Source organism: Apodemus sylvaticus, chromosome 7, assembly GCF_947179515.1.
Source record: "Apodemus sylvaticus chromosome 7, mApoSyl1.1, whole genome shotgun sequence".
Classification (NCBI taxonomy): domain Eukaryota; kingdom Metazoa; phylum Chordata; class Mammalia; order Rodentia; family Muridae; genus Apodemus; species Apodemus sylvaticus.
Genome location: NC_067478.1, coordinates 26,892,884 through 26,914,511, shown reverse-complemented (window position 1 = coordinate 26,914,511; position 21,628 = coordinate 26,892,884). Strand labels below are relative to the sequence as shown.

At 49.4% G+C, this 21,628-nt stretch overlaps 1 protein-coding gene across 1 annotated transcript in view; it reads right to left on the bottom strand.

Moving 5' to 3' along the window:
- Spsb4 (splA/ryanodine receptor domain and SOCS box containing 4) overlaps positions 1–21,628 on the bottom strand; it is a 72,612-nt gene that overhangs the window by 38,928 nt on the left and 12,056 nt on the right. The window contains exon 2 of the mRNA XM_052187586.1: positions 11,609–12,455. Within this exon, the coding sequence (XP_052043546.1) occupies positions 11,609–12,302 (694 nt within the window). The 5' untranslated portion in view covers positions 12,303–12,455. The remainder of the gene's footprint in view (positions 1–11,608; positions 12,456–21,628) is intronic.

The following is a 21,628-nucleotide window of genomic DNA, read 5'->3' as shown; positions in this document are numbered from 1 at the left end:
GAGGCTTTCGATCCACCATACCACTCTCGGTAGTTCGAGGTGAAAGCCACGCAGGCTGTCTGTGGGTCTCTCTCATCTTCGGAGACACATGGGATAGGTAGAACACGCCCGTCGGAGCCTTGATCTGATGCCGCCTCCCCCGGACTCGCCAAGAATATAAAGAATTAGAAGTCCTGCAGACCGAGTTGGCTTATGCCCTGAATCGCCTGCCCACTCTTTTCCAGACTAGGAGGAACTGAAATGTAAACACCTAGCCAGAGACGAGCTGGCTGAGGCTCATACTGGGGATCCTCACTCCACAGAGGCGTCTGTGGGCTGGGCCTCCAGATGGTTCTGAGCAAACCTAATGAACTCTGTTCAAGCCAAACCGAACCCTGAATCTGGCTCAGAGCAGAAAGGGTTCCAACTCTGTTCTGAGGCTCGCTCTAACCCTGATGGGTCTGGTCTCTCAGCCACTGATTTCTCAACCAACTTGTGGGTATTACAGAAAAGAATAAGGACTTTGACCAAGGCGCCTCTTCAACAGCTTTACCACAGGCCATTCTGTAAGATCAGGAGGCAAGTGCCGGTGGAAGAGAGAAGGGTGGCTCTGCTTCCAAATGAGGTTCGGGTTACCTTTTCTTCAAACAGCGGACTAGAAGGAGCCTGACAGGCAACGCTGACCCTGAGTCTCATGCTGCCCCCTTCCTGGTGAGTCCAGGGCTGTTGGCATGAGGCTCACCGCCACCAAGCTACTCTCCCACAACCTCCACTGGTTTCATTTTCTGGGTCCCTCTCGGTCCCTCTCCCCTAGGAGTTCCCAGATAACAGTTGCCAGTCACCCCTTCTCTCTCTATTCTCTTAATCACACTTATCAATATCCAGACTGATCATAAACATGCATTTAGTTTCTTGCTCAAACTGTCATCACAACAGTCTCAATGCTGAACATACAACAGATAGCAGAGAAAAGAGTCATGGAGCGGGCCACTGATAAAAAAAAACGACAGGAACAAAACCCATCCTAATTTAAGGGCAGGCTGGACAGCGGTGGAAACCAGGCCTCCAGGGCTCGTCGTAGCAGCCTGGCTGTGGCTGGTGTCAGTACAAACACAGCACAAACTACTGGGCAGCAATGACTGTCTTTGCACATGCTCTGGATCATGTCTTTGCACACATAGCACGTAAGCAGCCAGGGGGAAGGGGGCACAACAACTGCAAATTTAGAATTCTTCCCTAACTGGCAACCTCTCCAGCTTCCTCCGCAGAAGTGTCGGTGAGGAGTGTGTGTGCATTCCTGCTTCCTGCAGGTACTGAGGAGAGGGAGCATTTCCCCACGACCTGGCCATGGTGGCTTTCCATGCATCCCACTGACCCGACTCCGGGCTAGGTAGCCATTCATGCGATTAGCACTTAGTGAGAGCCCACCAAGGACCAGAAGCTGGGACACAGGGCAGCGGGTGGCAAGGAGATGCAGAGACCCGAGGGTCTGAAAGTATCTGCACTGCTGGAGGGTACACAAGGACACACAGGAATGGGACTGTCTCTGGGGACACAACCTAGAGGCCTTGGGGACATCCTGAGAGCACCTTTCCTAACAGTGGTACCCAACCCTTCACTTAGGCAGCACTGACACCTTCTCTCTTTAGAAAGGAAAGCAGCCGAATTCTGCTAAGCATGTCTTTAGTCTCAGAGCCAAGGAGAAAGCTTTGGAATCTATACCTTCACTCCTGCCTTGGACAACGTTCCCCAACCTGTTTCTAGAAACTCAGGATACCGCTCCTTGCTCTGCTCTGCCCACACTCTCCGGCTTCTGACACAAACTGACTGAGAGCCTTGTACCACACGTTTCAGGGCCACTGGGGATTCCCGATTTAGCAGGTGATGTGTAGTACAGTATTTCAACTGCTCCAAGAGAGGCGGGTGCCAAGGAAGCAAACTGAGGATGCCCACATACTTCCACGGGTGACAGGGCGGCTGAGAGACCCTTGCAGAGGGAGACAATCAGAGGCTACCAAGAGCCAGGACCAAGAACTGATTAAGACCCAAGAAACAGGGTGTCACCTAGGACATATTAAAGCTCTCAGTATACAAAAGTAGGGGCAGGGTAATGAGCAGCCAAGTAGCACCCAAAGTGATGAGAAAAGACACTGGCAAGGTTGGCAGTAATTTCGGGGGATAGTCTGAGGCCAGTGTGTGGCCAAGGCACAGATAGGATGCCAGAGCCCCTTCCAATCCTGTACCCACCACCACCACCTACAATTGTAATGTGATCTTATGCTCACACCCCTCCTAAGGTAACTGGGCGCTTCTGGGTTCTAGATTTCCAAAGAAGCCTTAACATAAACATCCCATCTGACTCACAGCACATGGCCTAAGTTTCTACTCCAGCCTTTGACTTCTGGAGGCAGCCACCCACACAGCCCTGCTAGCAAGGCCCCAGCCTCAGGCAGAGGACTGCCATCTACCTCACTAAACACCAGAAACACCCTAGGGCACCTCCCTGAAATAGTGGGGACTGGGCGGGCATCAACAGAGGGCAAGACTGAAACTCAGTCTGGGGCTCCATGGAGATACTCAAAAGCATGCCCTGGGTGCTGGAGAGATGGCTCGGAGGTTAGGAGCATTTGTTACTTTTGCTGAGGTCCCAGGACCTACATGGCAGTTCACAACCCTCTGTAACTCCAGTTCCAGGGGATCAGATGCACTCTTCTGAACTCTGTTGGCACTGGATATGCAAATGATGCATACATATACATGTAGGCAAAACACACACATAAAACCAATGTTTTTTTTTTTAAAGCATGTCCTAAAAGGACTTTGAAAATGGGACAAAAGTCTTTGCTAGGACCTCTGTCCCCTACTGTAATCCAGTGGAGTTCTAGGCTCAGTTGGTGGAAGACAGGGACCACGTGCTGGCCAGGTGTAGTCTCAGGGGCCCGAGGTGGGGTAGCCCTTGTCTGTCAGGGCTCCCAGCAGGCAGGTCACGAAGCAGGTCTCACAGTTCTATTTATAGAAGATGGCCTCTGAACAGGATGGACTGGGAATACCAGAGAGGCAGTATTTTCCAAGCTCACACTGCCCTGGCTTAATTTCATCCTAGGCAAAAATAAATCATTAAGGAGGCCCCGAGTCCCGGAAGATCTGACGAAGAAGGCCATTACACGGCACAGCCTTCCCTTGAATTATGGAAGGCCTCAGACAGCAGCCTTATTAGTGTCTGGGCCAGACTGTAACTCACGCTAACCACCCCCTTGCCTTAACCAAAGGACAAGACAGGACGAATCAGCTGGCTCGCCGGTGGAAGGCAGATAGGCCGCCGCCAGCCCGGCAGGCTGCAGCTCTCCCCACTTACCCAAACAGCCCCTGTAAATACGCTTGCTCAGTCACTGTTTTCTGTGCACCTCCTACTCAGATTGGCCACCAGTGCCATGGGACTAGAACGGGTGCAGCAGGCTGGCCTGGGATTAAGAGGACCCAGGAGCTGCGGCAGTGAAGGTTGGTTACTAAGGCTGACCTCAGCAGCATCATAAAGTATATTATAGCCATGACCTAGCTGTCGCCACAGAAAACTGGACAAGACCCTCAGTGATCTAGTTTGTGAATGACCAGGTAAGTGCTAGACAGCCTCCATGAGCTGGCTTCTCATCCTCCTAAGTCCCCAATGCGTAAATGCGTTCCTGGGTGGGTAGGGGGCTTGCGTGGAGAGTCAGTGAGCTGCCAAGCAGAAGACCTTCCACAGCCATGGATGTGTCGGGGAGCCAAGCAGCTTCCCTTGTAATCCTTTCCCAGTCACCAAACAGCAAAACTCTGCCACAGTCATGTGGATTTTCCATGTGGCGGATGGGGAGGGGAACACAGGATGGAGGTGAGCTGGCTAGGAGATGCCGAGAGCCTACAGGGACACCGTGTAAGGTCGAGGACCTGTCCTGGCGTCAGCTGACAGGAGGGACGATGGTACAGGCAGACTGGGCAGCACCAGGTTTTGCTGTCATGGGAAAGCATGCCGTTTCTGACAGACCAAACTATGAGGAACTGCAGACTCACCTAGTTGCAGGGTCACCTGGCAAGGAAGAGGTAGAGGAGAGGGGAGGGTTTCTGGGCCACTGTGTGATGGTGAGGATTCCTCCTCTTTTCCATACCTTCACATGCAGTATCACTGGCATCAGCCCAGAGTTTGTTAGAAATGCAGACCCTTGGGCTTCCTTAGGCCTATGAGGTCACCCATAATCTGCACTATTGAAGGGTCCCCAGGACAAATGCCATCCCTACAGTCACTCCCCTGGTGAGGGTTCTGAGAAACACAGCAGTCAGAAAAACTATACCTGTGTGACCCTCACAGTACACAGCAGGGTTCTTTCCCCTAGTGTTTGGCCATTGGGTGCAATAGCCAAGTATCTGGTTCCTGCATCTGCAGGGGCTCTGGGTAGCATCTCTGACTGGAAGAGACACCGGGAGTCCAGGAAGGATCTCCCCCTGTGTATATTCGTGGTCAGAAGAGCAGGAAGGGAGAGGTGCAGGTCAAATCCCTGGGCCAAAGGCCTCTCTGCAAAAGCCTTCCTGGTCCTTCCAGTCCTCGCTGACCTTGGCTTTCCAACCCCCACATCCATACCCTGCACAGTACATCAGCTTTCCAGTACTGAGCCATGAACCACACTGGTGATTCAGTCTCTCATTTCTTGCCAGGAACCTCTTCAAAGGCTTTGAAGCCTGGGCTTCGATTGTGGTTCTGCTGTTCACTGGTAAGCGACCTTGGCAAGTCCTCCCATTCTCTGGATCATTCCATAACCGCCTGTACAACGCAGCTACCAATTGGCTACAGGACCCCGTGTCTTCTCACTTTACTGCTTGGAGACACTATGCCTCCTCCCTTTTCCTCTACCAATGTCCAACAGTATCTGGGCTGTCCACCTATCACCTACTCCTAATGGGTACACACGGGCCACAGCAGGAGTAGTGCCACTTGTCTGCATGTCCTTGGTCACCACCAGGAACTATACCTGACAGGCACAAACATTCTCGAACAAGACACTCGGAAACCTTTGAAACAGCTCCTGGAGAAGGTCGAACACATCCAACTCTGTGATGATACCACACACTGTGGCTTCTGAACCGCTGGTGCAATTTCCACTGCACATCCTAAAACCTCCAAACGCCAGCATAGTCCCTGGTATGAGATCCCTCTGATTTCAGTGTGAACCAAACTTTATCAACAGCAATTGCTCACGATCCTCCAATCCAAGGAGCACTAATAGGCAGAATTAGTAGTTTTATGTCTAATTTTTTGTGAGTCCCTACTGTGTGCCTGGAACTAGATGGGTCACTTTTTGATACATCATCCATGATTCTGACACCTCATGGCAGACTAAATTTCTTGTTCTCAGATGAACAAACTGAGCTCAGAGTTAAAATGATGTTCTTAGGTGACAGCTAGATAGAGAGAGAGACCCAGACCCCAGGGTGCCAGGGGACCCCGAGGCCAGATCTACCATCTACCACACTAGCCCAGAGTAGTATTTAGAGCGACAGCAGCCCCTCCCATACCTGATTTCATCTACACGTCAAAGCCCTTGGTGAGGGCAGGGCTGTGTAGGACTGCTCATGACAATTAAATGTGGAAATCCTCTCAAAGCAGGGCCCGTGGCAGTTGCGTAAAGCTCTTTCTCAGCTCAAAATCTGTTCCTTTTATGCAGAATAAAAGGTAGGGGTCCAGGTTCCTGAATGGCAGGGTCCTGAATGGAACTGCCTGGCCTATCACACAGCCTCCCAGCTGGTCTGAATGTGGGGACAGATGTGCTAGGCAAAGCACACAATGAGAAGTGGGGACAGGTCACGCACAGGTCACACTGCAGTAATCACAGGCAGCTCCTTCCACAGTCGCGGCTGTTAAAGGAAAAGGGAAAACTATTCAGGCCGCGAGAGGCCAAAGCCTTCATGTGCGTTTATGTGCACCTACTATGCAGTCTGTGCATGGGTGCGACGAGAGAGAGGCAACTATGAAGACTAAGATGCAGTTGCCATTACGGAGCACCTACTGTGCGCTTTTTACTGTGTGCTATTAGGAGGGGCAGACAAGAAGGCTAGATCAGACTCGTCTCCATTTCGGAGTCAGCTGATTCGGCAGCAGCACTACCACAAACCATGCAAATCATGGCCTAGTCTGCACAAGCAAGGGTGCCAGGTTCTTCTGGTGTCACTGTGCATCCTGCTTCTGACTGTCTGGACTGGACAGCTGCGGCTATCTCAGAGCAAGAAGATGTCCACAGCCTTCTCAGCGTCACAGCCAGGTCACTCTACTCTCCTGTCAACTCGGAAACCAAGTCACCCAAAGTGTTCACTGGGTGCCTGAGATGCGATCAGTGGGATGATGGGAAACTCGGAAGTGTGGTGGCAGTTCCCGTGGGGACACCTGCAGTGGGCCACCCATGTGCTGGGCCAGGCTTCACATTTGCATCACTTCTGCAGTCCTTGGCATGGTTTTCTAACTATCCCACTGCACGGATGGCAAAACTGAGGCTTTGAGAACCTTAAACAGTGGGAAAGGGAAATAAGTGTAATTCAAATGAAGATTAAAAGTTTCTTCTTACAGGAAATGCCTTGGCTGTACAAAAATAGGTTTCTGAATAATTAAATTATGAGACAGCCATACTATGAAAATACATGCAAACTGTTAATAAGAAATGAGCCTACTCTACCGTAACTGATACTTAAACAATTGCCAAGACCCATTAAGGTTGGGGGCGGGGGGGGGGGGAAGCCATGAAACAGAGCTCTGCTTACAGTGTGATCTAAAAATTCCCTGTCGTAAATATTTCTGGAAGGATACACCAGAAACTGCTGATGGTGGCTGGTGGCAAGGATGAGAGGGGTCTGGGGACTGCAGAAGGCGGTGGTGGCGCTTCGATGCACGACTGTGTGTGCGTTGCTAACCAATCCCCATCTTTACCTACTAAAGGGAACCATGCGGGCATTAATTCCTGACTTTTTCTACTTGTCACAAAGGTCTCCCTGGTCATCGGTCCTGCCTGAAGACTTCTCCATCCCTTGAGTGAGCCAAGGGAGCGGTCCCACAGAGCGGAGTCTGGGGTCCTCCCTGAGGGTGCAGAGACCGGGTCTCTCAGGTTGGCAATAATCTGGGAAGACCAGCTGACAGAGGATGGGGTGGTCAGACACGGACCTTGTTGGAGGAGCCACATCCAGTCATTAGGGAAGTTAGGAGGATCTCACAGCCCACACAAGACTCGTGAGTGCTGAGCAGGAAGGCAGTAGGCTCACTCAGAGCAGGAACACGATCTGGCAAGGGGAGGGTGTCCTTGCAGCCATCCTGTGGAAAACCTCTCTGGCCCCCATCGATACCAGAAGCCCTGGCTAGCTGCCAGCCTCCTCTGCTGCACTGTTGCGCCAATAAATACTTGTTGGCAGATCGATTAAGCCATCCTGGAATGGCGGCTGGAAATATAGCTCCTTCTGCTTGGGACAGGTGGATGAGGCCTCGCAGCCGACTAATCCCAGGATACCATACCCGAGCTCCTACTCTCCAGCTGAAAGTCAGTCCTGAGCACCAAGGGGCCCTCTGTGCAGAACACCCCCGAACCAGCACCAACCAACCAAACACCGGAGTAAAACGCTCTTCTGTCAGCAATCGGCCGCCAGCATGTGGAAGGGGGAGCCTTCAGGCTGGGGAGCAATTCCAGACAGTAGCCAGAGCACACCACAAGGCCAGTCTACCCCAAAGATGAACGTCAGACTAGCCGGAGCGTCTTCCATGACACTGCCTGTTCAGTGTCGGAGCACCTGATTCCAGCAGCAGCAGCAGCAGAGCCTTCCTCAGTACCCAGCTTTGCAGGGCACTCTGCAGAGTCCTCTGAGGGCTGGGAAGGGAGCAATGGAAGGAGAGAGAGCACCAGACAGGATGGCAGGTTCTCAGCTAAGTTCACCAGAGCCACACAGTCAGGTGGAGCTGACTCTCCTGAGCTGTCTCCCACCTCCAACCCACCCCCACCCCCACCCCCCAGCCCCCACCCCCTACCCTCCCCACCCCCCCACCCTCCCACCCCTCCACCTTGTCTGCTAGGGTCCCCACAAGCATCTCAGGCAATTTGCTTCAGCCTGTATCCAGGTTCCTCCACTATGAGCTGTGGGATTATGAGCAACGTGCTTAAACTCTCTGCTTAAAGAGAATTTTAGTGATTACTTTTATAATGGGCTTAGAAAACAGCCCAGAAGAATGAAGTATTTCTAGCTATTATTTATTATTATTATAATATTTAAATACAAGTATATATTTAAATTAAACAAATATATATATATATATATAATAGCTAGCTAGCATTATTATTGCTATTATTAGGCTGGCCCTAGACAACTGAGACAGCCTGGTCATGTGCCTGGCTCTGGCTCTCTCTATCTCATCAGCTACAGCCCTTAGGCATCCTGCAGGTCTTTGCAGTAAACTCCCACACCCTAGGCTGTATATTCCATGGTGTAACAAAAGAACAATTCTATTCCTAAGAGGTACCAGGGCATCAAGGCTTTGCAAGAGGAAATTGCATGGCCAGGACGCTCTTCGTAGCAGGACATATTTCGAGCATGTGCTTCAGAGTTCAGTGTGGTAAGACCTTTTAAGGCGTGCTTTTACAGTCATAAAGAATCATAAACTGAAAAACAGTTACCTATTAACAACTTCCATTGCATGAGAGGAAGATGCTTTACAAAGGCCACTCTTTGTTCTCACCATGACCCCCAGACCCTCCCTCAGCTCAGCTGGTTAATTGCAGTAATGGACTTTAACTAACTCAATGTTGGTGTGCCTGATTACCCCATGCACAAGAGGGGACACTGAGGCTTTGAGGAAGGAGGCCTTTCAGGGAGGTAACCCCAAGGAGTAGGTTTGGGTTTTTTTGTTGTTGTTGTTGTTGTTTTTTTATTCCCAATGATGCTTTCAGTCCAATCCCCCAACCCCAGTCAGGTTACCATGGCCACAAACTTCACCTTGGGCCACCTATCCTACCCAGGGACTCTCTGGGGCCAAACTATTTCCCTTCCTGGGATCCACAGTGGAATTTGTCCCAGGTCACCCTCTACATATCGCAGATCCGGTTTCCAATCACCACCCAGCCCTGAGGCTCCACCGGATGGAGCTATGCCCTACTGCTATGTCCTGCGTGGCTATGTCCTACCACAGGCAGAGCTGGTCCCAAGCTGAGCCACCCCTCTCTGCCATCAGACCTCTGCCTACCCTAGAGGATGCAAGCTACTCTTGTCTGCAGAGCAGGCTAGCACTGGATCAGACAAACTGACCCTGTCATCAAATAGGAGCCGCCACAGGTTTGCATCATGACATCTTACTCCACCATCAGTCACTCTCCCCACTCTCCTCCATCTCCTGAATTCTGCTCCAGATTCTGCCAACCCCAGCCATTCCAATGGGGAGGAAAATGAAACCATCCAGAGGACCCACCCACAGGGACCCACCACACAGCCGCCTTTCCCACCCAGCCTTCTTCAGCAGTGCAGGAGATCCCTGATTCTAACAACCACAGGGACAGCATGATAGGGTCTTAGTTTTGTTGTTGAAGGCCAAACAGTTAGATTGAAGCAGATCAATAACCAAGAGGAAGTGTTCTTTCTTTAGGCTTTCGCATCTGCCCCCCACCCCCACCCCCACCGCCGCCCATCTGGCTATCAATGTCAGACATTAGTCCTGGCTACCACACTGATGCCAACATTCAAACCAAGAAAGAGAGCTGATGTCCCACTTTACAGAGCGTGGATCTTAGGGAGTTAGAATGACTCTCTGGTGACACAGACCCACTGTGCTGGGGATGTACAGGGGTGTGGGACACACCCTCCCGAGCTTGGTGCAAGCCCAAATTAATTCCAGCGGTAGATGACTTCCCGGCTGGACCAGAGTGCTCACGGATGCAGTTGTTGGCTCATCCCTAGGGTTTGCCTCACCATGTCTGAGAGGATTCCAGACATTTCCCACAAGGCACCGTGATGATGGAATCTCCCTGCTCAGGGCAGACTCATCTGCTCCAGGGTTTTACAGTTAAACAGAAAACGGAGCAGCATCCCACCATTAATCTGAGTCAAACAACCACAGAAACAAATACCAGTGAAAAATGCCACCAATTATACCCCTGTTGGGAGCCCCGGCCATCTTTGTTTGCTTGGCATCCTTGAAAACCATCAGCCCACATTTTGCTCAGGCAAACACAAATTTTACACGAGTCAGACCTTGCCTGTCGTTTCTACTTTCTCTTAGGCTCTCAACTGAAGAGGAGAACATGGGAAAATGCACTGTCTCAGAGGTGAGCAGACCCGGGCAGGAGGAAGAGGGCTGCTTATGGTTCTGGAGTTCTATGCTTCAGGTTATTTGTTTGTTTCTGTTTTCTCTCTCTCAAAAGAAAAAGGGGTCTGGAATTAGCCACACTGGCTGGCTATTATATCTCTCATTGGAAATGAACCCTGGAATTGGGGCTGCAATCTCTCTCCTCGGTAGGTTTGGGGGGGGGAGAGGAAGTCTGCAGATGGGGGCTGGCAGAGGGGACGCTAGTGACTTCTCACTGCCGTGACCAAACACCTGGTCAGTCAAAAGTTACGTAACGGTGGGCTCACCTTGGCTTAGGTTTGAGAAGGGACAGAAGGGATATTGTCCCCATGACAAGGAATGTAAAATTAACAGCAGATGTGGGGAGCAGATGGTCACGTGATACCTGCAGTCGGAAAGCGGAGAAAGATCGGGCATAAAGTGCAGCCAGGCTATCAAAACTCAGGATCCGCCCAGCCAATAAGCCACTTCCCCTACCAGGCTCTGCTTCCTGAAGGTTCATAATCTCCCATATCAACACCATCAACTGGGGACCTCGGGTTCAAACACATGAGCCCTGGGGGACGTTCCCCGTTCAAACTATGACAGCTGACGTGCATGAGTGCGTGAGCAAGCCAGACACAGGGTTGGGAATCACAGCCTCTCCTGGAGACTGCTCTTCCTCCTCCAGCAAGTTTGTTACCGTGACTTTTAAACTGCCTCAGAAGTTATGTGTTTTGACTAAAGAAGGACTTCATGTTGCTGGGGAAACCCAACAGCCCACAAAAAAGAGTTTGACTTTAGCTACAGTCTTTAACAGTTGCTGGGACAGTTCACACACTCTAGATTTCTGGTTGTGTGAAAAAGAAAATGGCAAAATCCCATAGTCTGGGGCTTATTACCACACGACTACAGTCGGCTAGAGGCGAGAAGTAGTTTGCCTCCTTCAACAGCTTCCATAAGGAGCTGGGATTTGCTCTCCAGCAGTGATCAGGTTGGCTCATTTCATATATCTCTTCAAGTGAACTTAACTATTATTCTAAGCACACATATCACCTTCATGACTCCTGAGTGCCCTGGGTTAGGTTATGTCCACCATGCCACTTGTGTGACAATTAAGTCACAGCCCCCAGATGTCAACCTTTAAAGATGTCAGAATTCAAAACCACGCCCAGACACACACACCCCACCTCTCCCCACACACACACCCCCCAGCTGTAAACTGTTAATTGTTTTAACTTCTCTGCTTCCCCTTTTCCCAACTCTCTCAGGGTGGGACGCTTTTGCACCCCTTGCCACCCAGGCTGGGACACTTACGGTCAAGGCCATTGATGTAGCGCATGGTGACTTCACAGTGACCCCACACGGCGCTCACCACCGGGTATAGTTTCTTGCCCTTGAGGCCACGGAAGGCCACGCCCAGGTACTGGCCGTCCACGATGAAGCTGAGCGTGCCCTCGTCCATGTCCAGTACGACCAATAAGGAATCTGGCAGAGCAAAGGCCTCATCTGGCCCCAGGAAGGCAGGGTATGCCACCCCAGGCCGGTTCTTGCCGTCGTGGTAGAGGCGGCTGCGACCCAGGTCCCAGCCCCACGATTCAGAGTCACTGCCCACCAGCGCGGTGTAACCCACAGAGTGCAAAGGGGCTCGGGCCGTGGCCACGCCCACCACAGCGTGGGTGCCCCGCTGCCTAGCGGGCCAATGGATCTGCCAAGCGTGCAGACCCCGGGCATGGCCCACCTTGCCGCGGATGCCATCTGTGCTCTGGGCTACTGGGTGTCGGTGGAAGGTGAGGCGGTCGTCATCCTTGACGAAGACATTGAGGGAGCGGTCCTCAGGGTTCCACGCGTGTCTCAGCTGTACAGCCAACCCTGCCGCAGGCATGTCCAGCAGCTGGTCTAGCCGTGCAGGTCGCCCAGGCTCTAAACCTCGGAGCTCCCGCTTGGCTGGCCGAAGGGCTGGCTCTCGCACCTCCACAGACTTGAGGCTCCCAGAGAGCTTCTGACCCATGGTTCACTATGGGGAGGGAACCGCTGCTGGCCACTGCTACCTCGCAGAAGCCTCCACTCCTGGTATCCAAGGATGGACCCTGGGGCTGGGAACCAGGCTTCCAGATGGTTGACCTCCACAGCCTCTGCTGGGCTGTGGCAGGAGCCCAAGCTCCTAGAAGGAAGCAAAGGACACAGGTTATGACAGAAGGATCAACAGCCAGCTACTTATCCCTTCATTTAGGCCCTGGCCTTGCTAGGGCCCTTTTGCAAGTATGATAATTAATGTGCATAATAATTAGTATAGTTCGGATCTCGTACTTTCCAAGCATATGAGATATGGCGGACACCATCCTCGATGGTTAAGGTTTCCCCTTTCATCTAAATCTTATGGAAGCCAGTGGTTAGCTAGTCTCACAGGTAATAAGTGACTGAGCCGCAGTCAAACCAAGGTCCTCCGCTTTCGGTCTGTTCCCGGCACCAGAGCAACCACTGGAAATCACTGATCCCCAATCAATGGCAGTGCTGAGGTATGGTGCCACACAATTTAGGGTGTGGCTCATGGAGTTGGAGCTCCAGTTGTCTTGAGCTTAAAAAAATAAATCTTAAAATGTAACCAGGTTTGGGAAACGAGACACAGTGCGAGTATCCAGCAGGGTTCCCCAGGGACAAAGATGCCAGCGTCCTTTCCCGTGCTGCTACCATGGGAAAATAAATGGCAAAGAAAGAGGAAGCAAGAACTGGCCATGCCAAACTGTGGAACCAGACAGCACTGTTCTAAAAACTTCCTTACTTTAAGCCTCACTTGGACTCCACTTTCCTCCTGTGTAAGGTGGGTTAAAACAGCTCCCTCCAGGTGGTATGAGAATCTGAAAGATGATATGATAAAAACTGAGATCTAGGACGCTGGAGGCTGGTATCCTCTTGGCTTTGTTCTCTGGGCATCCCGGGGGGAATTATTTCCCTTGGCTACGCCAGTGTTTTCCCTGGGTATATAAACGTCATTGACAACATTTGTCCCAGTGAGTATCCATTAATGCAGGACAGTTTTCCAGGAGGCGGGGAAGGCTACCGTAAGATCAGTCAGACTCCAGGAGCTTGGTGTGCTGAGATGGCCCTCTGTGTGGGGGAAGAAAGGCTGACTACTGCTGCTTCCCAGAGAGCAGGTGTGTGCCTTCCTCTTCCCTAGCCTGAGAGCTGCTTGGCTCAGAACAACGTCCCCAAGACAAATGAGGAGACAGGACGCTGTCATGCTCTGCCCTGCCAATTCATGACTTTCTTCCTGTTGATGGTGGCTAATCTTGTCAACTTAAGAAGCACCCATGAGACCAATACGGCTCACCTCTAGGTCTACCTGCCAGGACAGATGGGGAGAAAGCTCCCCAGGGTAGTGTGAGGGTTTGTATGTGCTCAGTCCAGGGAGTGGCACTTTAAGAAGGTGTGGCCCTGTTGGAATTGGTATGTCACTGTGGGTGTGGGCTTTAAGACCCTCATCCTTGCTGCCTGGAAGCCAGTCTTCTGCCAGCAGCCTTCAGATGAAAATGTAGACCTCTCAGCTCCTCCTGCACCCACCATGCCTGCCTGAACACTGCCATGCTCCTGCGTTGATGATAATGGACTGAACCTCTGAACCTGTAAGCCAGCCCCAGATATATATTGTCCTTTATAAGACTTGCCTTGGAGCCGGGCAGTGGTGGCACACGCCTGTAATCCCAGGACTCTGGGAGGCAGAGGCAGGCGGATTTCTGAGTTCGAGGCCAGCCTGGTCTACAAAGTGAGTTCCAGGACAGCCAGGGCTATACAGAGAAACCCTGTCTTGAAAAAAAACAAAAAAAAAAAAACCAAAAAAACAAAAAAAACAAAAAACAAAAAAAAAAAAAAGACTTGCCTTGGTCATGGTGTCTGTTCACAGCAGTGAAACCCTAACTAAGACATGTAGGCATGTTCTATTTCCCCCAGACCTTCCTGGAGGCCACCATCACTACGATATGAGCTGCCAAGCTGGGCCATGCTCGCTTTGACATGATGATCAGAAATCTCTGCAAGGAAAATAAATTCTTTTTTCTTCAGGCCATTTTACCAAGCATTTTTGTCACAGCCCAAGAGGCACAAACATGGCAGCTGATACCAGGATGCAGCTGGTGCCATGACTGTATGTGAGCACACGGTACAGAAGTCCAGGGGACTGGTTTGTAGGAAGAATTCAGAAACGCTCGAAGAAGCCAGCTAGAGAAATTCTAGAACGCTGTAAGCACAGCTTAATAGGTGATCCTGAGGAGACCACAGGAGACTAGGATACTCTTAGGAATGCCAACAAACAGTCCAGGAAGAAGCAATGCCTCATGGGAAGTCAACCAAGGCCATTTGTGTTCCTCTCTGGAAAGGAAGCTGTACACATTTTGTCTGTGTCCTGAGACTTCACAGAGGCTGAACTTAAAGGTGAAGAAAGAATTAATCTGAGGAAGGTCTTCTCAGGGCAGCCCAGTGTTGAGGCTGTGGCTAAGTTTGGATCTTTCAGCTGTATTTACAGTGAGTTCTGGGGTAAAATACACAATGGGATGATTCAAACACTTTGAGTTTGTCCATAAAAGAAATTTCCAGAGGCCACCTCTTGGAGCCAGGCAGGACCCCCAGTGGAAGGATAAGGATATCAACCCACCCACAAAATTTTTGGCCCAAAATTTGTCCTAAAAGAAATGCAGGGACAAAGATGAGCAGAGACTGAAGGAATGGCCAACCAATAACCAGCCCAACCTGAGACCCATCCCATGGGCAAGCAACAATCCTTGACACTATTAATCACATTCTTATGTTTACAGACAGAAGCCTAGCATAACTGTCCTCTGAGAGGGTAATCCCGCAGCTGACTGAAACAGATGTAGATACTTACAGATGAACATTGGATGGAGTTGATGGACCCTTATGGAAGAGTTGGGGAGAAGGATTGAAGGCCCTAAAGGGGATAGGAACCCTCAGAAAGACCAACGGTGTCAACTAACCTGGACCCCTGGGAGCTCCCAGAGACTGAGCCACCAACCAAAGAGCGTACACAGGTTGAGCCAAGACCCCCCAGCACATATGTAACACAGAGCTGCCTTGTCCTGTCTCAGTAGGAAAGGAGGCACCTAACCCTGCAGAGACCTGATTGCCAGGGTTGAGGGATACCTAGGGGGACACCACCCTCTCAAAGTCGAAAGGGAGGGAGGATGGGGGAGGGACTCTGGAGTGAGGGAAGAACTTGGAGGGTGAGCAGCATTTGGGATGTAAATTAATTAATCAATTTTTAAAAAAAGAAGCTTCGGTGGTTAATACTGATTGTCAACTTGGCAAGACCTAGAACTGCCTAGGAGATCAACCTCTGCTGGACGGGGAAGTTTTCTGGGCTAGCCCGGGGTAGGAAGACTCGCTCTAAAATGTGAGCAGCGCTAGCTCATGAGCTGGGGCCCTGGACTGACTAAAGAGGAGGTGAGCTGGTTGGCACTCATCCCTCACGCTTCTCCTACAGCGGCTGCAGCGTGGCCACCTGCCTCACAGCCCTGCCTCTGGCTTTCTCCATCTAGATGAACAGGATCGAGCTGAAACAAAACCTCTCCTTCCTTAAGTTGCTTTTGTCAGGGTTGGCCCAGCAATGAGAAAAGTAACAAATACGGACACTGTGAAAGGATGGCCTCCAAAGAGATTAGAGCAGTGGATCTCAGCCTTCCTAATGCTGCGACCTTTTAATACAGTTCTTCATGTCGTGGTGACACCCAACCATAAAATGATTCTCATTGATACTCCCTACATATAATTTTGCTACTGTTATGGATCATAGTGTATCTGATATGCAGGATATCAGATATGAGACCCCCGTGAAAGGGTCATTCGGCCACCACAGGAGTCGAAACCCACAAGGTGAGAAGCACTGGATTAGAGCCATCATAGGAGGACATAGCAGAATGCAGAGATGCCTCATTCATGAGTGTCTTGGGAACTGACTCAAGAGTGTGAAGGTTTTCACTTACTTGAAAGATTCTGTCCCAAGAGGATAACTCCAGGATGCCCTGCCTGCATCAGGTACCTAGGAAACATTCCCTGCTTTCGACCATCAAGGCACTTAGAGACCATTTCATCCATGGTCCAAGATGCTCTAGCTGTTGCTTAAGGAGGTGGCAAATACTGGCATTATCCATTATGTTGGTTTTGCTGGAATGCAGAATGTAAGAACTATTGGATCATGGAGGCTTAAACCTAGATCACAAAGGAAGGCTTCCGTGGCTAGGCAGCCTCTGACAGATGTGGCTTCCCTGCAGGCAAGGAATTCCCTAGGAGGAGTCAAGTGATTCCTCCCATTGGGTGATGCATGAAACTGTGAAGGTGAAGTCAAAGATGGAGGGAAGGTAGGATGTCTGCTGAAGACAGGAGGCATGAGAACAGACAGGCAACAGAGAGGCGAGGTGATGTGCAAACGACAAGGTCGTAGGATCAAGGATGCTGGTGCCTTTCAGAGCCTTGTGCCCCGTGTTTTCCCTAAGAGCTTCCAGTCTTGATTTGGTTCCATTTTTTCTATTCCCCCCCCACGCCTGTTGAGTGAGGGATGCTTAGTCTGTGTTGCTTTATCTTTGAAGCAGGTGACTTGATTTTGTGGAGGCTCATGGCTGAATGTGCGAAGGGAGGTTCAGAGGATAATTTGGATTTGAACGGTGCTGCCGTTGTTGAGACTTTGAGGATACACAGGATGGACTAAAATGCATTTTAAGACATCACAAGAGAGCACTGAGCCTTCTGGGCGCCAGAGATGAAATGTTGTAGCTTTCGATATTAACTGATAAGGTGTGAACGTTTGATAGTTAATTTCTTTTTCAGGTCTGTGCGTAGGTACAGGTGCACATATATAAGGAAGCCAGAGGTCAACCTTGACTATGTTCCTCAGATGCTGTCTGTCTTATTTTTTTGATAAGTGAGTTCCTGACCTGGAACTCACTGATTAGGCTAAGTTAGGTAACCAGCAAACCCCAGGTATCTGTTCTCTGTTCATCTGTTCTCACTTCCCCAGGGCGGGCATCAGAAGTACAAACCACCCTGTTGTCTGGCTTTTTCACATAGCTTCACGGGAGCAAGCTCAGGTCTGTATTTATACAGCAAACACTTCTTTGCCACCTGAACCATCTTCCCAGCCCCACGACAATCTTGAGTGTCAACTTAATTGGACTGAGGAACCCTGGGAGGATAGTCAGGTGCACATCCCGCACTGGTGCAGGCGTTCCCTGTGTGCCTCTGGCCTCTGGAGATCAGATCTGACGGGGGGGGGGGGGGGGGGGGGGGGGGGCTCGTCCGGCATATCCTCCCTACCACAACGAACTGAAACTCTGAGACCGTGAGCCAAAACAAACCCTTCTCTCCTTAGGTTGTTTTCTCAGGTGTTTTGTCAGACAAGAAAGTCTAACAATACACCACCCTGACAGTAGCACACCCCCAACCCAAGTCCAGAAGGCAAGGAAGGACCCCCGCTGCTACACAGCATGGATACATTCTTTTTTGCCCTCCAGTCCTCAACTCCTGTTCTCTGCTTTTCTGTCGTCAAAACTGCTTCAGCTGCAAAGTCCTGGGTGATGTTTGATCTGAGAGAATATTAGATCACAAAAATCCCCACACTAGACAGTTTAAAGGTGGCAGAATAAAGAAAGTTACTCGAGTTCTTATTTGAAAATCACCCAAAATCAAGGAGAAATGCGAACGCCTTCTTCAACAAAACCGGACACATTTGTAACCCAAACCACAGCTTACAAGGGAAGGCTGCCAAACACAGCCAGAGGCAGCCCAGAGCAGCAAAGATCAAAGCCAGTGCAAAAACACCTCCAGAAGGCACCTAGCAGGTCAGGGCTTGGGGAAAGCCTGCAGAGCAGGCCAGCAGCTGGGATTCCTGAAGGAAGAGTCCCATGGTCTAATCGAGAGCCTTGGGCAGAACATATGCAGTCTGGTGTCAGGACCTGCCTTTGGCTTCTCAGGGAATGGGAAGGCAGGGTAACAGGAAAGCAAAACCAGCCTTCTTCTCAGGCAATAGAGTTTCCAGGAGGCCAGGAAGGAGGAGAGCATGGAGCCGAGAGGGGAAGCCCACAGCTACAGCTGTCTGTTGACTGAAAAGAAGCAACTGCTAAAAGACATTATTGCCCGAGTCCTGGAACCTCGTTTCTGTAAGCCACAGAGCAACCCTGTGCTCCTTGCATAATTCCCAGCACTCCTTGCACATACTGTCTGCAAAATCCTGGTCCAAGACTGTGCCCCTAGATGCACAAGGAACCATTACTGAATATAAGTTAAGGGGCTGCAGGAAGGCTATGGGGGTGGGGTGGGGGAGGGGGCCGGTGGCTCAGCTAGTAAGGTGCTTGTCACCAAGTCTGCAGACCTGAGTTGATCCCAAGAATGAGGCAGCTGAAGGAGGGACCCCATTCCCAAGTTGTTTTCTGACCTCTACACGCACACCACAGCATACTCACACCCCTCCCCCCGCCCACCCCACAAACACAAAATAAGTAAATGTCATTTTGAAATTTTAAGATGCTATCAGAGAAACAAAGGAGAAAAGAAAGAAAGAAAAAAAGGGCAAATCAAGAAAAGCTGCTATGTAAAACAGCTGCTGTAAAGCAGATAGAAACCGTGACGGGATCGGTAAACAATCTTTGCAGTTACTCATTTTAGAAGGCAGACAGTCTAAACAAAAGATTAAATTCATTCTACATAGTTATTCTAAAGATAACTTCCACAACCAACAATAAAACACAAACCTTCTAAACTGTCAGAAGGAAGGCAACACAAAGTAAAACAGACCCTGTCCCCGAGGGCTTTGTTTTAAGAAGCCAACGGGATAGTAAAACCAAGACCGAAGTAGTAGCCATAACAATGTGCTCATAAGCAAAGACTAAAAATGAGGAACAAGACAGAAATCCCCAACCACATCCAACACATGACAGCCCATCCCAAAGCAAAGTGCGGGAACAATGAAGGACGGACACACAGCCAAAGCTGGGTGTAAAGTCACACCTAACGACCTTAGCATGAGGCAAGTAAAGTGGATTTCAGAGCAGAAGTCTTAAATGAAGCAGAGGAGACTACATTGCAATAATAAAAATCCACAGCTGCAGATCAAACGCATCAGACAGAGCCCATCACTGAGAGCGAGGGCTGGGGGGTCTGCAGGACAGGTGATTGTGATTCTCAGCCTCCAGCTCACAGGGATCAGCTCCCCAAGCAGACAACAGACCACGAAAAAGCAAATCGTATGTAATTAATACGCTAGATCTCACTGGTACTGGGGTCTGTGCGTCAACAGCAAAAATGGCGTTGTTCTTTCCTGTGTTCACAGAACCAAGAACCTTTCCTGCCTATTAGGCTACAAATAAAGGCTCAAAGTGAATCTAACACAAGATCTGGGAATGGGGGAGGAGGGGGCAGGTCACTAAAATAGACATCACAAAATCTGATCACCAAGCAGTTTTTACACTTTCTCGGATTTTAAATGTCTATAGACAGATGCCTGATATCTAGAAAGTAACAAAAGTCCATTTATTATGTGCATTGAGAGGAAACCATAGGTAATGTGCTTACAATTGACAATTTTTTAAAACATCTGCTGATTTATTTTGGGGGGAGAGACATGCACACCAAGGTGCACAGGTAGAGATCAGAGGGTAACATATGGGGATCAATTCTCCCCTTCTACCACATGGGTCCTGGGATTGATCGCAGGTCATCAGGCGTGGTGGCATGTACCTCTCTGTCCTGGGTAAACCATCTCACTAGACCCCGTACTGATAAAGTTCTTAAAATGAAAATATATAAACTAAACATAATTAGGTAGAAAACAGCATACATAAGAGAAAATCCAAACCCTGGTTCTTTTTTGTGAAGAGGGTGACCCGCTGTCACAAAACTAAAAAAGTAAGCCAATAACACATATAACTAACGGAGCTTAATCAAGCAGGCTACACTTTCTAGCAGCTATCATCAAGCCTATCACCATGGCCTCGACGTGCATAATGAAGTGGCACTTTCTCTGCGGTTCCTTCTTTCCTAGACACAGAAGCACATTCTAATCATAAGGACAACAGAGCAAATTGCAGTTGGGAGGTTAGGGGGCCAGACATATGCAACCAGTACTCCTTCCAACTGTCAAGGTCACTAACAAGAAAAGGTCAAGAGACTGTGACAGTTCCAAGGAGCCCAAGGAGACATACGGACCAAATAGAGCAGGGGTTCCCTGGCTGGGACACTGGAAAAAAAAAAAAAAAAAAAGAGGGACTGCAGACAAAACATTTGAACAATAACATGGCAATATTGGATGGTTAATTGTCACAAATGTCTAATATTAGTGTGAGAGTTAACTGTGGAGGAGGGGCATGTATGTATGTGGGGTCAATGAATGAGACCTCTCTGTGTGTGGGTTTGTTCCTCTCCCACCCTCCCCCTTTCTCTCTCCTCCTGTGCTGGAAATTGAACCCAGGGCCTCATGTATGCTACGTAAATGCTGAGTCTTTCTATAATTCTAAAATTATTCAAAACGTAAAACTTGTAATTAAATCTTAAATCAGTTTCTCAGTTTGAGGAAATACCAAAAAGTATATACAAACCAAACGTTACCACTCACTTCACGAATTCCTAATCTAATATATTGAGATGTATTTCATTTTTGTTATGGTTTATAAAATATTAAAATATAGTCTTTAAGATTTCTTTTTCAAATCTGCCTGGACCTTTATTCAGATCATTTTACCTAATACTAATTAACATTTTCATGTTTTATAAGGTATACTATAGATGAATGTCTTCAATGACCAATTTTTAAAATAAAAAATAAAACATATAAACCATTCAATCTAATTTTAAATTCAAGAAATAGAAGACAAGCTACAGAAAACAAGAAATAAGGGTGGGAAACTGGGTGTGGTAATGCGTGCCTTTAGTCCCAGCACTGAGAAGGCTGAGGCAGGGGGACTTTCTACATGCTCAAGGCCAGCCTGGACATGTAGAACTACATAAGGAGTTCCATGACAGCCAGGGCTGTGTAGAGAGATCCTGTCTCAAAAGAAAGAGAGGAGGGTGAGAAACAGAAGTGAAAATAACAGCTAGGAATGGGGGTGCAGGTTTGTTAACTCAGAACTCAGGAGGCTGAGGTAACAGAAGCAACAATTTGAGGCAAGGCAGGGCTACTGAGAGAACCCTCAATAAAAAAGGGTGGGGGCAGGTAACAAATTGGTCTTGCAAAAAACACTCACAAAAGAAGTTAGACATTGTTGTTTTAATATGGGGAAATATCTGCCACACAAGTTATTAATAAATTAATAATAAACTCCAACAAATGAATATGAAAAG